We start from the raw sequence: 16,930 nt of genomic DNA, 5'->3' as shown, positions 1-16,930 counted from the left end.
GAGGGGGAAGGTCTCGGTCTCTCTGCAGGCCAGCCAGGGTTGCTTCCCTCGAGGGCTGCAGCTGCTCGCAGCTGCAGGAGCAGGGGGCACCGGGCAGCCCTTCTGGGCCCCCCCCCCCGGGCCTTTCAGTTCGGGGCTGGTCTGCTCCCGACACCTGTGCTGCAGCCACGCTCTGAGCCGCAGGTCTGGGCCTGGGGCGGGACCCTTCGCGCTCGTGCCCCAGAGATGGGGGCGCGCAGGAGAGCCGGAGGGGTGCAGTGCGCAAGCGCGTCGTCGTCTTCTTCGGGCAAAGTGGGGGAGGTGGGAGAGGAGCGCCCGGCCTCGCCTGCCAGCCCGCCTCTGCTCGCTGCCGCTTTTGGCTGAGCGGCGTGCTCGACTCCCATCCTCTGGGCCGGGCTGCGTCGTTTGCTCACGAGCCCTTGTTCTGCAGCCAGTCCAGCTGTTTTCCACCATGAGCTGTGTGTGCGATTTTGGGAATTGGGAAGGCTGGGCGGTGATTGGATGAGGCAGGCGCGCAGCTCTGGAGATGCAGGGTCTTGCAGGCAAATGGGGAAGGGTTGTCGCTCCGGGCAGGAAAGACTAGCTGTGCACGCAGCCGGGTTCTGTTCCTGGCATCTGCACACAGGGCTGAGAAAGACCCTCTCCCAACCGACAGGGGGGGAACAGGGGCCTGCTTTCTGGGTCCCTGTTTCAATCAGCCCCATATTACCAACCATGAGGACTAGGATCTTGTTTTGTTTATGGGAAGGGCTGTAGTTCAGTGTTAATGTTCCTGCCCTCCGTGCCGGATGACCCAGGTTTGATCCTCAGCATCTCTGGGTGGGGCTGGAAATGACCCTTCCCCCACATACACACATATTTGGAAATAGTGGGGATGGGACAACGTCCTTCTTCCAGAAAAGGAGAAGTGTGAGTGAGACTTGTGCAAAGGACGGGGTAGAAATTAAATTAAATTTCTTGTTGGCCTGGCGCAAACCTGACGTGCACATTAGGACCGAGCCGGGGAGTGGAAATGGAGGCAGGCTGGATGGAGCAGGGCTGGTGGGGTCTCTTAGAAGGCTTTAATGTGTGACGCTATCTTCCTAGCCCCTTCCCCATGGTGGGCATACATTACCTTCTAGATTTCTGTGCCCCTCAGCGTGCTGAGGTTTATTTGCATAGATTATGCAGACGGATGCCTTTGAGTTATGGACGCTTGCGGGCACTAACCTTCTGCTCCAGGAAACCTGGATTTTGCAGGGTTAGGGTTAGGGATGCACTGCATATATGAAGCCCAGTTCTAAATGGTGACTTTGCGAGCCACAGGGTATCCTGGGAGCCCTCTTGTTCCCTGAAATCCCAGCTCATCACCATAGATTTCACCACCTCCGTGCTTTCGAGTCTACCGTTATAATCATAAGGACCAGAAGCTTGCTTTTTAAAAGCAAAAAACCCCCGATTTCTGAGCATGCTCTCTCCTCTTCTCTCTTGTTTATGAAGAATTTTTTAGGTCTCCAGGCCATAAGAAACGAAGCATAAGAGCTGGCAGAGAGACCCCTGTGAGTAAGCTTGTCAACATGCTTTTTCCCCGCGATTGTCCAGAACTGCACTGGGGTGCATAAATATGGTTCCTTTGCCCAGTGCGTTCATGTTCAGTATTACAGGCGTTATTCGTTTCATTAACCATTTGTAAAAAATCGCATCCTGCTTGCTACTTGGGTTCATTCATGATTCAGGATTGTGCTCCTTAGAGTTCTCTCCCCACCGCCATCCGAACCAACCCAGTCTCTGGCTGCACGTGGTGTTCCCAAGGAGGGTGCGTTTTCCCAGAATGCCCCGATGACTGTTGCATTTTTCGGGGCGGGGGGGGGATTACTGTGCCCATTTCTCCCTGCATTTTCCCCTTTCTTCGGTGCTACAGCATCCGAGCCAGTCAAGGAAAACAAAACCAGCCTCTGTAGAAGAAAGAATGTTCTGCCAGAGAAATATGGAGATAATGGGGGGGGGGGGCAGGGCATGGCTGGGATTCTGGGATACCTGTGGACCCATGCCATATTGGCTATTTGTTTGGGGAGCAATGAGAATTGAACCCAGGATGCCACATTTGTTCCTGACTTCACTGGCTCCAAAGTGAAGGCACAACCCTTAAATGACTGTGTGCGGCATGTACAGACTTGTGCAGCGAATGGAGGAGGACCCGTGCCACGTGTGACCACAGGCCTGTCTCCCAGTGGCCAACCAGCTGTCCCAGTGGGAGGTCCACCAGCAGGGCACCCTCAACTGGTGTATGGGGCAGGCTGCTTCTGACCACGAGAAGCGGCAGCTCCTCTCTACTCCTCACTAGTCAGAGCTCACCTGGAATACCGTGTCCAGTTCTGGGCGCCAAGATTGAAGAAAGAGGCAGGTAAATTAGAAAGGGTCAGCGGAGGGCAACCAAAATGATCCAGGGTTTGGAAACGCTGCCCTGTGAGGAGAGACTGAGGGAACTGGGCATGTTCAGCCTCGAGAAGAGAAGGCTGAGCGGGGACATGATATCCCTCTAGAAAGACCTCAAAGGCTGTTACAAAGAGGAAGGCCAAGATCTCTTCTTGCAGATACCAGAGTGTAGGACAAGGAAGAATCAGTTTGAGTTGTGACAACCCAGGTTCAGGCTGGACATCAGGAAAAGCTTCCTCACGGTCAGAGCAATACGGCAGCGGGACCAGCTGCCTGGAGAGGTGGAGGGCTCTCTGGGGACATTCAAGGTGAAACTGGGCAGCCATCTGAGTGGGATGGTGTGAATTGGTGTCCTGCACCAGCAGGGGTTGGACTTGATGGCCTTCATGGCCCCTTCCAACTTTGCCGTTCTATGATTCTGTGACCCTGGAGGCCATCGATAGCCATCGTGACTTCAGGCCACCTTCTCCTGAACTGGTTCGGTGCCTTTCTCGGTTGGTGGGAGGCGTGAGCAGCATCTTTTCAGAAGGGGATGGATAGGCTGCAGCATGGCAGGGATCCTTTTTCAGTCCAAGGGCGGAATATGGTTTCGGAAAAGCTCTTGGGAGCAGCATTCCAGTGGAGGCTGGCGCTGAAGGCCACAGGGCAGGTCCTGGAATGCCCCAAATACCAGCACATGTTAGCTCAGAGCCCTTGCTGCAAGGACTCGAGCGCCAGGAGAGCCATTTCAGCCTCTTGGAACAGGGGAAATGGCCCTGCGGGGGGACCCGGGCCGGCCACTTCTGGCCACCAGAAGGTGAGGCTTGTCACCCCTGGACTCGAGCTGTACAGGGTGGTGTGAGTGGGAAGGCGAAGGGCCTGGACACCCAAGTCCTGTGCAAAATGGATAACAGAGCTGGGCTTAATCTTGGAAGGGGCACAGTCAGGAGACTCCCTTCAGGATGGGACCCAATCCAGGGGAGCAAAGGAAGCAGGTTTTGGCTATGCAGCAGGGAAACCTCCTGATGGTGGAAGCTGCCTCAGGCGGCGGCGGCAGCCTCTCTTCCTTTAGGCCAGCGTTCCTCGACCTGGCGCCGCGGAAGTGCTTCCGACTCCACCCGCCTCAGCCCTGGCTGGCTTGGTCCATGGCCAGGAATGCCTGGAGTCATAGCATGAAGCCTCTGGTTTGGAAAAGGTTGCCCAGCCTGCGGAGAGCCACTCATCAGGGATGCGCTTTGAAAGATGCCTTTATGGAGCCCTGGGCTGGACTGGATGACCTCCGGGGACCCCTTGAGCACTGACACTCCTGAGAGTCCCGGCAGGACATGACTGGGGCTTTGAAGGATGATCCGGCAGTGGTGAGGGAGTGAGGTAGCTGAAGAATCCATGCGAATTGACGTGTGTGTTGAAGTAACCGCACATCTGAGCCTGCGGACTTGGTTTGCTCACGCTGGAGTGCGAGCTCAGCCTTGTGCAGCACTTGCCAAATCGCACAAGGGTGGAGTGTGCCGTTGCGTTGGGGCGGGATGCAGCCAAAAGGGGCAGCTTGGCCTCCTCTGGCGGAGAGGGAATTGCATGGTGTGTTTAGCCTTGACTTTTTAAAGTTTCCTTCGGTCTCCCGGTCAGCTTTCCCAGGGATGCGCCCTTCTCTTTCTTTCCAAAAAGGCCCGGACGAGCCGTGGAAAGAGACTCAATGATTTTTATCGTGTTCTTTATTGTTTTTAATAATGAAGTAATCGGTGGAGAATGTTACTGTAATCACTCAAGCCAAGATGGGAAGGGTTGTGCTCATGTGGAGGTTTTGCAAAGGAGTGATTCTGTTGCAATGCAGTGTTTCTTGCAAAATAATTATGTGTGTGTGTGTGTTTAATTTTAGAGAAGGGGACTCATGTTACCTTGCTTGACTGGCTTTGCAGTCTTCTGGCCCCAAACAGTAGCCCAGCAAAGAAGGGAGGGCACTCTGCACACGCACAGAGACCCAGTCTTTTTGTTGTTGTTGTTGTCATTCTACATGAAAGCGTGAGGCTCAGAATGATCCCGGGTAGAGACAACCCTTCAGTTATGCCCCCACCACAAAAAACACAAACAAAAAACATGGGTCTGGCTGATCCCTCCAGACCCATTGGAGGTTGGAAGAAGTGGGGAAAGCGATTGTTCCTCTCCACCAAGAAAGGGATCTTTGCGAAGCTCACGGGTCAATTGCTCTTGCGAGACTGAGCCACCACAAAATACTGCAGCATCAGGACGGGGAACGGGGCAGTCGCAGAAGTCCATTTCCTCTTGGCTGGTTGTGGATGTGGCAAATGCCATCAGTGGTGCTGCTAATTAAAAGTGTGCGGCCGCTTCCCTGCCAGCCCTGGTTGTGCTATGCTTCTGCAGTGCCGCCTCTGCCCCTGTGGTCTTTCGCCGATCAGTCTCGGAGGAAGAATTAGACTGCAGCTACCATTTGTGACGGGGCTGGGCAGGGAGACAGTATAAATATTCTTTTAGCTGTTGGCCGTAATAACACTTGCAAAAAGAGTAGATTGTGTGTATCCAAACGGGCAAAACCTGCAGGGAAGTAGTGGTACCTGCACTCCTGTTTTAACTTCACCTGAGCCAAGGTCCTGCTTTTTATCTTCAACGATCATCTTGCAAAAGGAGAGGAGAAGCCAGATGACTCTTCAGACGCGATGTTCCTTGCTTATCCCCCCCTTAAAAAATGCATAACTCCCTTTCCAGCATCGGCTGGCTTGGCAGCATCAGCCCGTTCTGTTCATTGTTCTTTTTCAAAGCAGTTTGTTGGATGGCTTGCCGTGTCCAACTTGATCTGCGATTCGTTTCGTGGTTTTGGATGTGAACACATCTGCCTTGGTCCATTGCTTTCGCTGGATGCCCAATTCCTCTGGAACGCTTTTCCGCCACCGCCCCTGTGAAAGAACTCCCTCCTGCAAAATCCCAGATCTTCACCTTGTAGCAAACTTGGGCACTGGGCAAAAAGGGAGGTGCATATCCCCTCTTTCTCTTGCTCACTGTCTTTCTCTCTGGCCTAATTCTAACCCCAGCCTTCGTGGGTCAAATCCGGCCAGCTGGGGTTCCAATTCAGCACTCGGGGGCTTCTCCCAGGACCACACTTGATCCATCCGCCGAGCGTTTGCAATTTTGCCCTCGCCCCTTTGGCTGTTGGCAAAAGCTGAGAAACCACCGAGTGGGTGGTGAAGGGGGGCAGAGGGGTGCAGCCAGAGCCACAGATCTTTTGGGGAACCCCAGAGAGTTGGAGGCTCTGCACCCGTAAATGCCGAAAGGCTTAACACTGTCTGAATGTCATTCCTAGGCGTTCATGGGAGGGGAGAGGAAAGCGATCCTCTTCCCTTCCAGTCTCTGGCACTGGGTTTGTTTGCAAACAGTTCTGTCCAATTTACCCATCTACCTTCACTTTCCCTAGTCAGCTGGCTGGTCTCCTGCCAAACCATCATCCTCACCTGCTCGAACTCTGATGGGATTAGCTGAGGCGAGACATTCTCAAGTCTTCAAGGCCAGGGGCATCTTCTCCCAGGAGCCATTTAAAGCTAATCTTTATCCCTGCAAGCAGAAAAGTGCTTCATATCATTGTCATTTGCATAACTGGAGAGTGGGGTAGGGACCGGTTCTCTTGAAAGGCTGGGAAGGGTGTCCTTGAGCTCTTCTTGCTCCTGGAATTGCCACATGCAATGAGGTTAGTGAAGGGGCCTGGTTCAGCCAGAGTTCGATCAAGTTGCTAGTCCTCTTTGCAAGTCTCTCCTGCCCCACAACAGTACCCACTTTAGCCACTTTTGGTTTCAAAACTCTTTTAAAAACAGGGGAAAAAAATATAAGAGGCCAATGCAGCCTCCATGAAATGACTGTGTTTGGACAGTCCTGACTCACCAGGTGACTTGGAAAGTGGCAGTTGTTCAGTCTGTGATAAAGGCCACGTGTTCAGTCCCGAAGGAGGCCCGTTTTGATATGAGTGTGGGTTGACCTGTCTCCCCACAATTGCCCCATGGATTTGCTGATCTATTCAGAGGCTGGGGGCTTGAATCTCCCCAGAGGCTGTTTAGGGGATCTGTCACTCACTGCAACTGGCATGCAGAGCGTTGTGAATAAAATGGGCCAGGCACCTGAGGGCAGTTCCAAATTTAGTCATCCTTCAAGTGGAACCATTGAAATCAAGGGAGCTTCTGTTAGTTGTGGTTAAGTCTGGATCTGGCCCAGTACATGTGTCTGAATTTTCTTCCTTTTCTTTTTTCTTCTGAATTTTCTTCCTTTCTAATATGCAACTTGACTTCCTTGCCTGAGTTCTCCAAAGTTCCACTGGAGCTTTGGATGGGGAACTCTTGGACAGAGGCTGGGATTTGGCTGGATCAGCTCCTGGGGGCCGTGTGTCTGCGACCCCCGGCACCCCGGACAGGAATGGAAAGGGACGGGTGGCCGTTGCGACTGGCAGGCACTACGGACTCTCTGGCTCAGCTGAGCCAGGTATAGGTGCTGGGGATGCAGGTGCCTGACCTTGCATGGCCGCAATCTTTTGCCGGTTGTGTTTCAAACCCCAGCTCGACTCCCCTGTTCTGGCCACTGACAGGAAAGGGCCTGAACTGGAAAATTCCCACCCTCGAGTTGGCTGCCCCAGGCTGCTCCGGACGCCATGCAGCACCTCCTGCAATGGATTCCCATGCACAACCCCTGTTGCTTTATTTATTTTATTGTGGAGTTCTCCAAAGGGAAACAAAAGCAAGCAAACAAACAAACAAAACCCCAAAAGAGAAACTAGGTAAAGTCCCCTGAAATCAACAAATGCTGATATGTAAATATCCAAATAAGAAGCCAAATTATCCAAATAAGAAATATCCAAATAAGAAGCCAAATTTGGAAGCCAAATTAACAATTATGCAGGGCGGACCGTGCGCGGATGCACAGTTGGATACATGCATCTGTGTGTCACCCACTCAAATACTGAAAATGCCGTTAGTCTTCTCTGCATCCGGGGGGAGAGGGTGCTTTTTGCAGGCCTGTGTTCAGAGCCTTCCCAGGGACGTGTGGCGAGCCTTAGAGATGAACCTGTTGGCTTGAGAACATCCGCACAGACCCCGAAGCAGCAGCCAAGCTTCGGGGGGGACATGCTCTGGTTGTCCTTGCTGCTACAGTAAGTGGAGCCCAGCCTGTGGGGAGGGGGCCGCCGAGCCGCTCTTTCGGCGTGTTGACCTTTGAGCCGTGTTTGCATTCAACAAAGGGGCAACCTTTCCCACACGTCCAGGATGCTGTTTCTGATGCAACCGCCTGGTTCTCCTGACTGGCCTAGGAAGATAAATGGAAATGTAGCAGCGATATATTTGGATTGGCCATCTGATACGGTGCCACGAAAGGAAGATTCCCAGCAGGATAAAAATACCCAGGACTGGATTAAAACAGGGCTGGGCAGACAAAGAGAGGAAGACAGGCAAAGTGAGGAGTCGTTGGTGACCCTGAGCATTTCTTTTATCTTGGCAACCGTGTGTGTTGTCTTCTGACATCGTGGTTCGAAAGAGAGATGCTCACAGGAGGAACAGAAATGATGGGGGCTTGTGTTATTTGGGGTGAGGGGGCAGGGCTTCCTTTTTCAGTGATGCAGTCCGAAGCCCAGGCATCTCTGCCGTCTCTGGATCTCCTGAAGGTCAAAGTCCCACCCGCAGTCTCACCGCCAAAAGTCCCTCAAACCCCGGGGCTTCTTGGTCAAGACTTAATTTGGGTTGTGCTTTTCCGACTGCCGCATGTCTGTGGGAGGCAGTTTCTGATAAATACGGTAAAAAGCAGCCGGCTGACCCCCACCGTGTAATTTAAAATAAAAACTACATCACAGGTATTAATCACAAGGAGCGGCCTGGGCGGGGAAGGGGAGCCTGCTCAGTTTAAAAGTGGCCAGTGGTTAGATGCACTTGGTTCTTCGTGATGTAAGAAGTGGCTCGCTTCGACTGAATTCAGGCACTGCTCTTGGGTTGACCTGCCTCACAGACATGCGCATTCTCTGCCACAACAGTCCTGCTAGGCAGTCCAGGAGCATCAGCCCAAAATTAAGGCAAGGCAAGGAGGAGAAGGCATTGGCTTGCCTGAGGCTGCTGCTTGTTAATCCAGAGATTCGAACTGATGTCTCCTGGGTACTGTTCTTTTGGCTGCCTTGCCACTTTGCAATAGGACGAATCTGGTACCGTGGTCTTGAGGATTAGAAACTTAACTTTTTTTAGAAGAAAAAGCTGAGATGCTCTGCCTGTTCTATATTCTGTGCTTGTTCTGGCAAATCGTGCTTGTAGAATAATTAGATCAAGGGTATGCCCTGAAGGTCTTTTTGGGGTCTCAGGAAGGGTTCCCCAAGCAGGTCTGAGCCGTAGGGTACAGAAGTGAATTGCAGTTGGCAAGATGAAGGAAGGAACCACTCTGTGGTTTATGAGCCAATTTCCTAATTCCCCTCTCTGTTTCTCCCAGCTTCCCTTCCCTTCGAGCCCTAAATGGTTGATTATGAGTCACCAAGTCCAGATAAGCAATGTGGTTTTTGCTTCTCCTTTTATTGCTTTCAAAAGGTCAACAAGGAGTTACCAGTTCCGAAATGCTCGAGGCCCCCCTACCCCATCCTCCAGGACCCCTCTCCCCGTAGCTCCTTTTACTGACCCACTTCTGTAAGTCAATATTTAAAAATGGTGGAGGAGAAAGATCAGCCGTTCTGTTGTTCTGGGTGTTGACTTTCTACCGATGTTTACTCTTTGCAGGAGGTTTCTTCGAGGCACTAGAAAGGCCATTCTGTGAGTGTCCTCCAGGGACCGGAGGGGCTTTGCGGCCAGAATGGACAGGCGGAGCGGATGCTGAGGCTGCAGGGGGAGTTCCGTATTGCAAGGACGAGACACGGCTTGGAAGACAATGGGCTCCTCACACTGGGGCCCGACCAGAAGGTAGGGGGGTGTCCTACCTGACACATTCTTTTCCATTTCTGTATCTTTCACAAACAGAGGTGAACCTTTCCCTTACTTAATGCCATCCAGGTATGTGGCAATTTTCAAAGAATGAGGCAACAGGTCACTGCCCCAAGGAGCTTACAAGATAGCAACACTGATTGATTGATTTATTTTTCACAAAGTGGTTGGCATCCCGCTTGTCAAACCATGTTTGGCCGCAAGAAATGGAGCTTGCTCTTTTCCTGAATTCAGGAGGAGGACGTGATTCCATTTGTCCCCTGTGCAATTTAACTCAGCTCTTTCCAGGCTGATGTCTTCCAGATGCATTTGTCTACAGTTCCCATCATCCCCTAACCAGCATGTCCAACGGCCTTGCTAGCTGGGATCAGCCCATGGATTGGAAGGGCCCCAGATTGGGGAAGGCTGGGCGAAGTCCTCCCTCTTGCTGGTTTCTAAGACTTGAATGCCCCCTCCTTCGCTTGCTGGTTTCGCACCTTTCCGATGGGCTCAATTGCTGGCGGAAAGAGCTTGAAGGGAAAGAGGGGGGTGTTCAGCCTGCATCGTCCTGCAGGGGCTGAACTGGGGCCCCCAGTTGGCCACACGCTGGAGTTTTGGGGCTCCTGGTTGGATGTTCAGACATGACGCTTGACCACGCTTCAGTGCTGGTCCCACATCAGTCCACGGCGCTTCCTAACCAGTCTTGAACACACCACAAAAAGTTTACACTAAATTAGGAATCAGGCCATCATTTTCTCTCCTTTGTAACATGATAGTCACACCCCCCAACTCTGCACACAATCTGATTTTGGACCCCAGACCAGGAAGCACTCCCATGCCTCCAGGGTTTTGTCCTCCATCACGAGGACTGGAAACTTGCCCCGGGCTGTGCTGCGCTCCCCTTCCCTCCCCCGCAGCAGCTTTTTGGCTTTCACATTTGTGCTAGTTGGAGATAATGGGGCTAAAAGGCTTCCTGGCTTCCAAGCAATGAAAAGGAAGACCAAGAAGAGGTTGTTTGGCTGGATAAAAAGAAACCCTTCTCCCACCTCCCGGGGGTGTGCGGGGGGGGGGGGGGGCTGGCCAGGTGCAGCCAGGAATGCCTTTGATTTCCTGTGTGTCTGGGGCAGTCAGGTAACAATATTCCCTGCAGGGCATAAGTAGCGGTGGAGGGGAGGGCCTCCCAGTTCTGGCTTCCCTGCCTTCCAGATGGATCTGAATTGTTAGGAATCCCCAGATGTAAACAAGCAGCCTTCCTTTTTCTGCAAACAAAACCGGGGGCCTGAGTAAACAGATGCTAGAGAGGCAGAGAGGGACAAGATCAGTTGCATGGATAAAAGCCTCCCTGTGAGCAAGTGGGCTCGCCCCTGGGACTGAAGGAGCTGTGCAAGCTGACAAGACACCCTGGATGTCCAGGGTGTGCCCCCAAAAGGCAGGCGTTTAGAATTTCAGGCCAAGGGACCCAGAAGGGGCCCATTTAGATGCCAGGAAGCACTTCCTGACAGGTAGGACCCCGAGGGTGTGGAATGGGCTTCCACGAGAGGTCGTTGAGGCCCCATCAGTGAGGGTCTTCAAGGATAGGCTGGACGTGCACATGGTGGGCATGTCGTGAGCGGAGCCGGCTAGAGCCAGGGGTCAGACTAGATGGCCCGGGAGGCCTCTTCTGTCTCGCTCTGTTTCTATCTGGCCCCCTGGAGATACCGAGTGGGCCACCAGGCCTGCTCGTGCTCTCAGCTTCCTTCTTCTGGCAGGTGGAGGTCCGCGGCATAGTCAGCCCTGGGCAGCCGTCCTGCTCATTGAGGACGGGGTGGTGCTGCCCCGGCGCTGTGGGGGAAAGGCTCAGGTCCCAGCGTCCTTAGTTGCCGGTGCTGGTGATTTCTCCCTGGTGCCCGTTTTGATACTTTGGCCACGAGGTTTCCTGGCAAGGCCACTTTTGACATCTGTTCCCTCCTGGCCCTGGGCCGGAATTTCCAAAAAGGGGGCTGCACTCACTGGACCATTTCCGGGGGGATATTTGAACGAGAGGTACAGACCAAAACAAGCTGCGGCAGAAAGACAAGGCAGGGCCGAGAGTGCAGGCCTGCCCGGCTTTTCTTTTGCAGCTTCTCTCCTCGCTCCTCGGGAAGCTGCTTGCACTAAAGTCTTGCTGTGTGACTCACCTGCACCTGCGCCGGCACACCTGTGCTTCGCTCGAAGCGTCAGCGTGCGTGGGCCGATCCCTGCCCTGGGGCGCGTGTGTGGCAGCCTGCTGTGGTGCCACAGGTTTGGTTGGCCCCTGCCAAGGCAGCATCGGAGGCACCCTTGGCTCGACAGGGGTGTCGCTTGGCGGCCAGACTTGGCCATGCGGTTCCCTCTCCCTCTCCCGTGACTTCCTCTTGTCCAGGATGGTTGTTTTTCAGGCAAAGATGGAGGAGTTGGGAGCAAATGAGTCGGCTTGGTAAAGTGCCGGGCAGCCCGTGCAGAAAATGGCCCGTGGCCAGGAATGCTGCGATGGGGCAGGCCACCGTGTTATGGTGAAATGTAATAATAATAATAACAACAACAACAACAACAACAACAACAACAACTGTGATATATATGCGTTGTGGGAATATTGGAGCGGCTAAATCCAGGGGAAATCGCAGATGCTTTTAAAACGAAAATGTAAAAGCATGGATGAAATAACGCTTTTGCCCACACACAAAACTCGCACTCGGTTTATTTGGTCCTGATGCCTGTGTCTGGCGAGGCACCCTCTGAGAAGCTGGGTCAGGGAGTGCTTCTTTCAAAACAGTCTTAGAACGGGGCAAGTTGCTTCTCGGGTGGCTGTCTGAACTTGCCTGTGCATTGAGTTCAAATCAGAAGCCACGTAGAAACAGTGAGTCCAAAGGGGCCTCCCGGGCCATCTAGTCTGACCCCCGGCTCCAGCCGGCTCCACTCATGACATGCCTACCATGTGCATGTCCAGCCTATCCTTGAACACCTGCACCAATGGGGCCTCAGCCACCTCCCGTGGGAGCCCATTCCACATCCTAGGGGTCCTAACTGCCAGGAAATACTTCCTGGCAGCCACCCTAAATCTTGGTTCCCTGAGCTTGGCTGCATCAGAACCTGTCCTGCCCTCCAATGCAGGGGGAAAACGGTCATGACCCACCTCTGCATGGCACCCCCTCACGTACCTGTATGTTGCTAACGGGTACCCTCTGAGTCTCCTCTTCTCCAGGCTGGAGAGACCCAGTTCCCTCAGTCTCGCCTCATACGGCACCCCCTGCAAACCGGCCACCATCCTTGTGGCCCTACGCTGCACCAATTCCAACCTGGCTATATCCCTCTTGTAATGAGGGGCCCAGAATTGTATATAAGAGCAGGTGAGGCAAAAGGCAAAGGGATGAAAAATAGCATCCCATTTTAGCTTAAAGCTCTAATTGTCAGTAGCTAAAACCTGAACACCTCCTGGGAAAATGTGCTTCTTGACTATCAGATGGTTAGAGGAACCAGTGAGGATATTCCCATCATGCTTTGCTTTGGGGAGTCACCCATCTGGCTCAGTTTTGCAGTTTGACTCTTGCTGTGTGCATCCAGTTTCTAAAAACGGGGATATTTGTTCTTTTGCAAGACACACTATAATGTTGCGTCCCTGTGAGTGACGGTGGCGAGCGCCGCGGTGGGTGGAGGGATATCACACGCCTCCCGGGGGGGGCGCTATCTTCCCATCTCGCCCCCAGGAGCAGCAGCAGCAGCTTTGACCCAAAGGAATTATGCTGTTGGGGCTTTTTTATTTCTAGGTTTTCCTTGGCTGGCTTCTCCTTGACTTTCTCCGTGATGATAGTGTGCCTCAGCCAAACCGTTGGAAAGGTGAGTCACCATGCAACAATGGGCTTACTCATGAGTTGGCTGGAGGAACCCAGGAGGAACCTAGTGACCGTTTCCCCACGGAACTGTTGCTGTGTTTGGTGGCTAGAGATTTAGGGATTGTGGTGGAAGAAAATGTCGTCTTGCTGTGCAGCTGCTGCGAAAAACGCACATTCTGCAAAATTAAGACAGAAATCGAAAGTATAACGTGCTACCTGTAATCTAAATCTGTGCTGAGACTGTGTGGAACCAAGCGTGGCGGTCCTGGCCCTTCCTGCTAAAACGCAGGATTGTAGAGTTGGGAAAGTGCAGAAACGGCCGCTGGATGGATCCAGGGCTCCGCCAGGAAAGGTTGCCCCTCCCGAGACTGCTCAGCACTGGGAGAAAGTGTGGCCAGGGAGCTGTGGCCACGGAAGGTGGAGAGAAGCGCTCTTGTCTCCTCCTCACCACGCCTGAGCCCCGCAGGGTCCTCTGAGGGAGCAGATCAGGGGCGATTCGGCTTGGATCTTTTTCACACAGTGCAGAGTTAAACTGTGGAATTCACAGCTGCAGGATGGAGGGAAGGCCCTCACCCTTAATGGCTTTCGAAGCCGGCAAACTGCATTCCGGGCGGAGAATACAGCTGCCTGTGACCACTAGTGCTGATGGCCCTACGCTGGCTCCGGCAACAGAGCCATGTGCCCGTGCACAGGGGAGCAGGCTGGGGTGCTGCTTCCGCGATCTTGCCCTCCGTGGGCTGCCCCAACAGGGCTCTTGTTACGGCCCTAGGTGCGTGTCATCCCGTGCTCAGGACAAGCCTTCCCTAAGCTGATGCCACCAGGTGGGGCCCGAAGGTTTGCAGGGCCAGCCCCAGGTGCAAGAGGAGGGTCTCCCCTCTGCTGCCCTCGGCACAGAGCTGCTTGCTCATCGGGGCAGCTGTGTCTCCGTGGGTCTTGCTTGGTTACCGCCCGTCCTCAGTCACTCAGAGAGACGTATAGGGCACACCGGAGCCCTCTGAGCGCAGTGAGTCCGGAAGCATTTACAGAAGACCCTTTTCTCCATCCCGCCACCAGATGGTATGAAAACAAGCGTCACAGCTCGGTCCTTCTCGGGAGTCAGCTAACACTTTCAGCTCGGAACTGACCCAAGACTAGTGTAATTTTTGACCCGGGGGCCACCAAACATCTGGGCTTAATTTTCTAGGCATTTCATTTAGTAATTTCAGCTAGAGCCCTGGGATGGGTAGAAAGCTGCGTGTTGCATCACCAGAGAAAAGTCCAAACCCTTCTGATGACAATGGCAAGTGGAATTAGCCGTTCCAGCCAGAGGTCAAAACTATTTTCTTGTTGTGGCATAAATACGGTCACCAGGCTTTCGCAGACGCGGAGCCCTGCAGACGCATTGGACTGCAACTCCCATTACTCTGACCACTGGCGATGACAACGAGAGGAGTTGTAATCCGGAACGACGCCAAACTTTCCCCGTCTGCGTCAGGATGGCTGAGAACAGTGGAAGTCGCAGTCCAAAGCAGGTTGCACCTGGCCGTGAAAGAGCCCGCTCACTGGAAACCGGTTTTGGGCGTTCTTTGGTACCATCACCACCCCGGGGACTTGGTGGGAGAGGGACTTGGGGACTGGGTGCCTCTTGAACCCAGAGCCTGCAGCAGTGGCCCCCATTCCTCTGTGTTTCAGATCAGTAAGGAATGTTTTCTGGAGGTGAGGTGGAGTTGTGGGTGCGTGTGTGTGCTTGTGATGGAGTGGTGTGTGCAGGGCAGCAGAGAAGGGGTAAAAGTGCATCTGGAGCTGAGAGAGGTCTCCTCTGCAGGAGGTGGGCCTTTTGCCTTTTGCAGGGGGTGGGGCTGCCCGTTTTAGAGGTGGGGCTTCTCAGCGCTGAGAGGAGCCCCGGATCACCTCCAGGACGTGCGTCCCAGCGGTCCATCCCTGGCTTTCGCTGCCCGGCTCTTCCTGCAGCCCCTGCAGCTTCGTGAGAGAGCAGAACCGGGCCCCCTTTGCCCAACTCAGAAGTGGTGCCCCGTGATCCGCCGTGCCGCTTCTGTCTCTCCGTCGCCGACTCACTCCCTGGTGGTGCCAAGGAGCCCGGCTGCTGAGCAGAACCGCCTTTGTTTGACTAATAATGCCCTTTTTTGGCTGAAAAATGTGCCCCTTTTGGACCTCTCCTCCTTGATGGGCCTCCAACGTCACTGCCGGACGGGGAAGGAAACAGCTGCCTGTCCACACAGTCCACCAGCTGGGGAGCATCTCCTGACACCCCAGGCTTCTCGGCGGCGGGGGGGGGGGACGTGAAGGCACGCTGGAAAGGGGCACCCCGGCCAAGTGGGACTGGGACCCTCCCCTGCCTCTCCAGAAGGTTCAGGCCCTTTCTTGGAAGCTGCTTTGGCTTGGCATCGACGAAGAACAGGGATCTTTCCAATGGGCTGACAAATGAAAAAGGAGGAAATGATAGAAGGTGTTTTGATCAAGGCAAAACAAGAATTTGCCAGCGTGGGAAGGGCTTTTGAGGATGTTGCTTCTAGCCCTGAAGGCAGAGTTGTGCCTGCTTACCCGTCCTCCTCCAGATTCTCCCATGTTGCTCTCAGGTGTATGCCACTTCAGAGCAGAGTGCTGCTGAAGCTGGAGGCTCCACTCCCAACTTTCAGGGCTGATGATGTCAGGAGTTCAGACCCAGAGAAAAGACTCGAGTGCTGTGGCTTTGCTTTAATCCCCATTTAAAGTCATCCAGGGCTGGGGCTGCCACTGCCTCTCCTCATGCGGCCACAAATTCCACCGGGCAGCCGGGCCTTGTCTTTGCTCATCTGTCCTAGATTTTTACTGGTGCTCAAAGCAAGTTTGGGGCAACGTTAAGAAGGGTGAGGACTTGAGGGCTCAGCAAAAGTCGGGGGGGGGGCAGGCGGAAGGGGAGGTGCACCGGGGGAGGAAATCCATGACGGCACGAGGTGGGCTGCCGATTTCGGGAAAGTGGTCTCGGTGGAAGAGGAGCTGTGGCGGAAGAGTCCTTGCTGACCCCTCCCCGTTCTCCCGCAGGCCCCCCAAAGGACGCCTCGCCAGGCCTCTGAGGACGACAGCTCCGGAAGCCGAGCGCGGGGAGCCTGGGGCGCCTGGGGCGCCTGGTCGGGGTGCTCGCAGCCCTGTGGCCTGGGGGTGCTGGAGCGCAGCCGTGTGTGCCAGTCCCCCTATCCGCGGGTCCCCTGGGCCGGGAGGACCGAGCCGGTCCCACAGCCTGCCTATCCCCAGCAGCCCCCCTACCCAGAGGAGAGAGCCGCCAGCCCCTATCCTGCCCGGCCGGCCTACCCGCTCCATACCGAGAGGAACGTCAGGCCAGCCCTGAGCTTCCGCGGCGGCACTTCCGTGCTGCCCCTGCACAGCCAGCCCCGCTCTGCGCACACCCCCTACGGCCCCCAGAGCCGCTACACCCGCCACGAGGCCTTCCCCGCGGAGGAGCTGCCCCTGGCTCCGTCCCGGGATGCCGGTGCCCCGCACCCCGGCCCCCAGAGGGACTCCCCCCCACCAAGACCCCTGGGGAGCCAGCTGGGTAGGCAGGACCACCTCGGCCACATGTCCCAAAGCCCCCTGCTCGGCACCCACGTCGCGCCTCCCAGGCATGGCACCCCGGCCAGCGCCCCCACCCGTAACGTTGTCCCCCTCTTCAAGACAGTGAGGCGGGACAGTCCCGACAGGCTCCGGCCGGCCAGCCAGGCAGACAGCAGCCCGTACGGCTGGGGGGGAGCGCCCACGCCCGAGGCCCAGGCGGCTCACAGGTGAGTCTGGGTGCCGGTGCGGGAAGGGAAGGGAAGGGAA

The 16,930-nt window shown here is 54.8% G+C and overlaps 1 protein-coding gene across 1 annotated transcript in view; it reads left to right on the top strand.

The window, feature by feature from the left end:
- Positions 1–8,968: 8,968 nt before the first annotated feature.
- LOC123032887 (ADAMTS-like protein 4) overlaps positions 8,969–16,930 on the top strand; it is a 9,090-nt gene continuing 1,128 nt past the window's right edge. The window contains exons 1-4 of the mRNA XM_044449065.1: positions 8,969–9,038; positions 9,129–9,308; positions 13,070–13,139; positions 16,157–16,890. Coding sequence (XP_044305000.1) covers positions 9,277–9,308; positions 13,070–13,139; positions 16,157–16,890 — 836 coding nt within the window. The 5' untranslated portion in view covers positions 8,969–9,038; positions 9,129–9,276. The remainder of the gene's footprint in view (positions 9,039–9,128; positions 9,309–13,069; positions 13,140–16,156; positions 16,891–16,930) is intronic.

Source organism: Varanus komodoensis, unplaced genomic scaffold, assembly GCF_004798865.1.
Source record: "Varanus komodoensis strain SLA01 unplaced genomic scaffold, ASM479886v1 scaffold57, whole genome shotgun sequence".
Lineage (NCBI taxonomy): Eukaryota > Metazoa > Chordata > Lepidosauria > Squamata > Varanidae > Varanus > Varanus komodoensis.
Note: the sequence above shows the minus strand (reverse complement) of the source record. Positions and strands in the feature narration are given on the sequence as shown.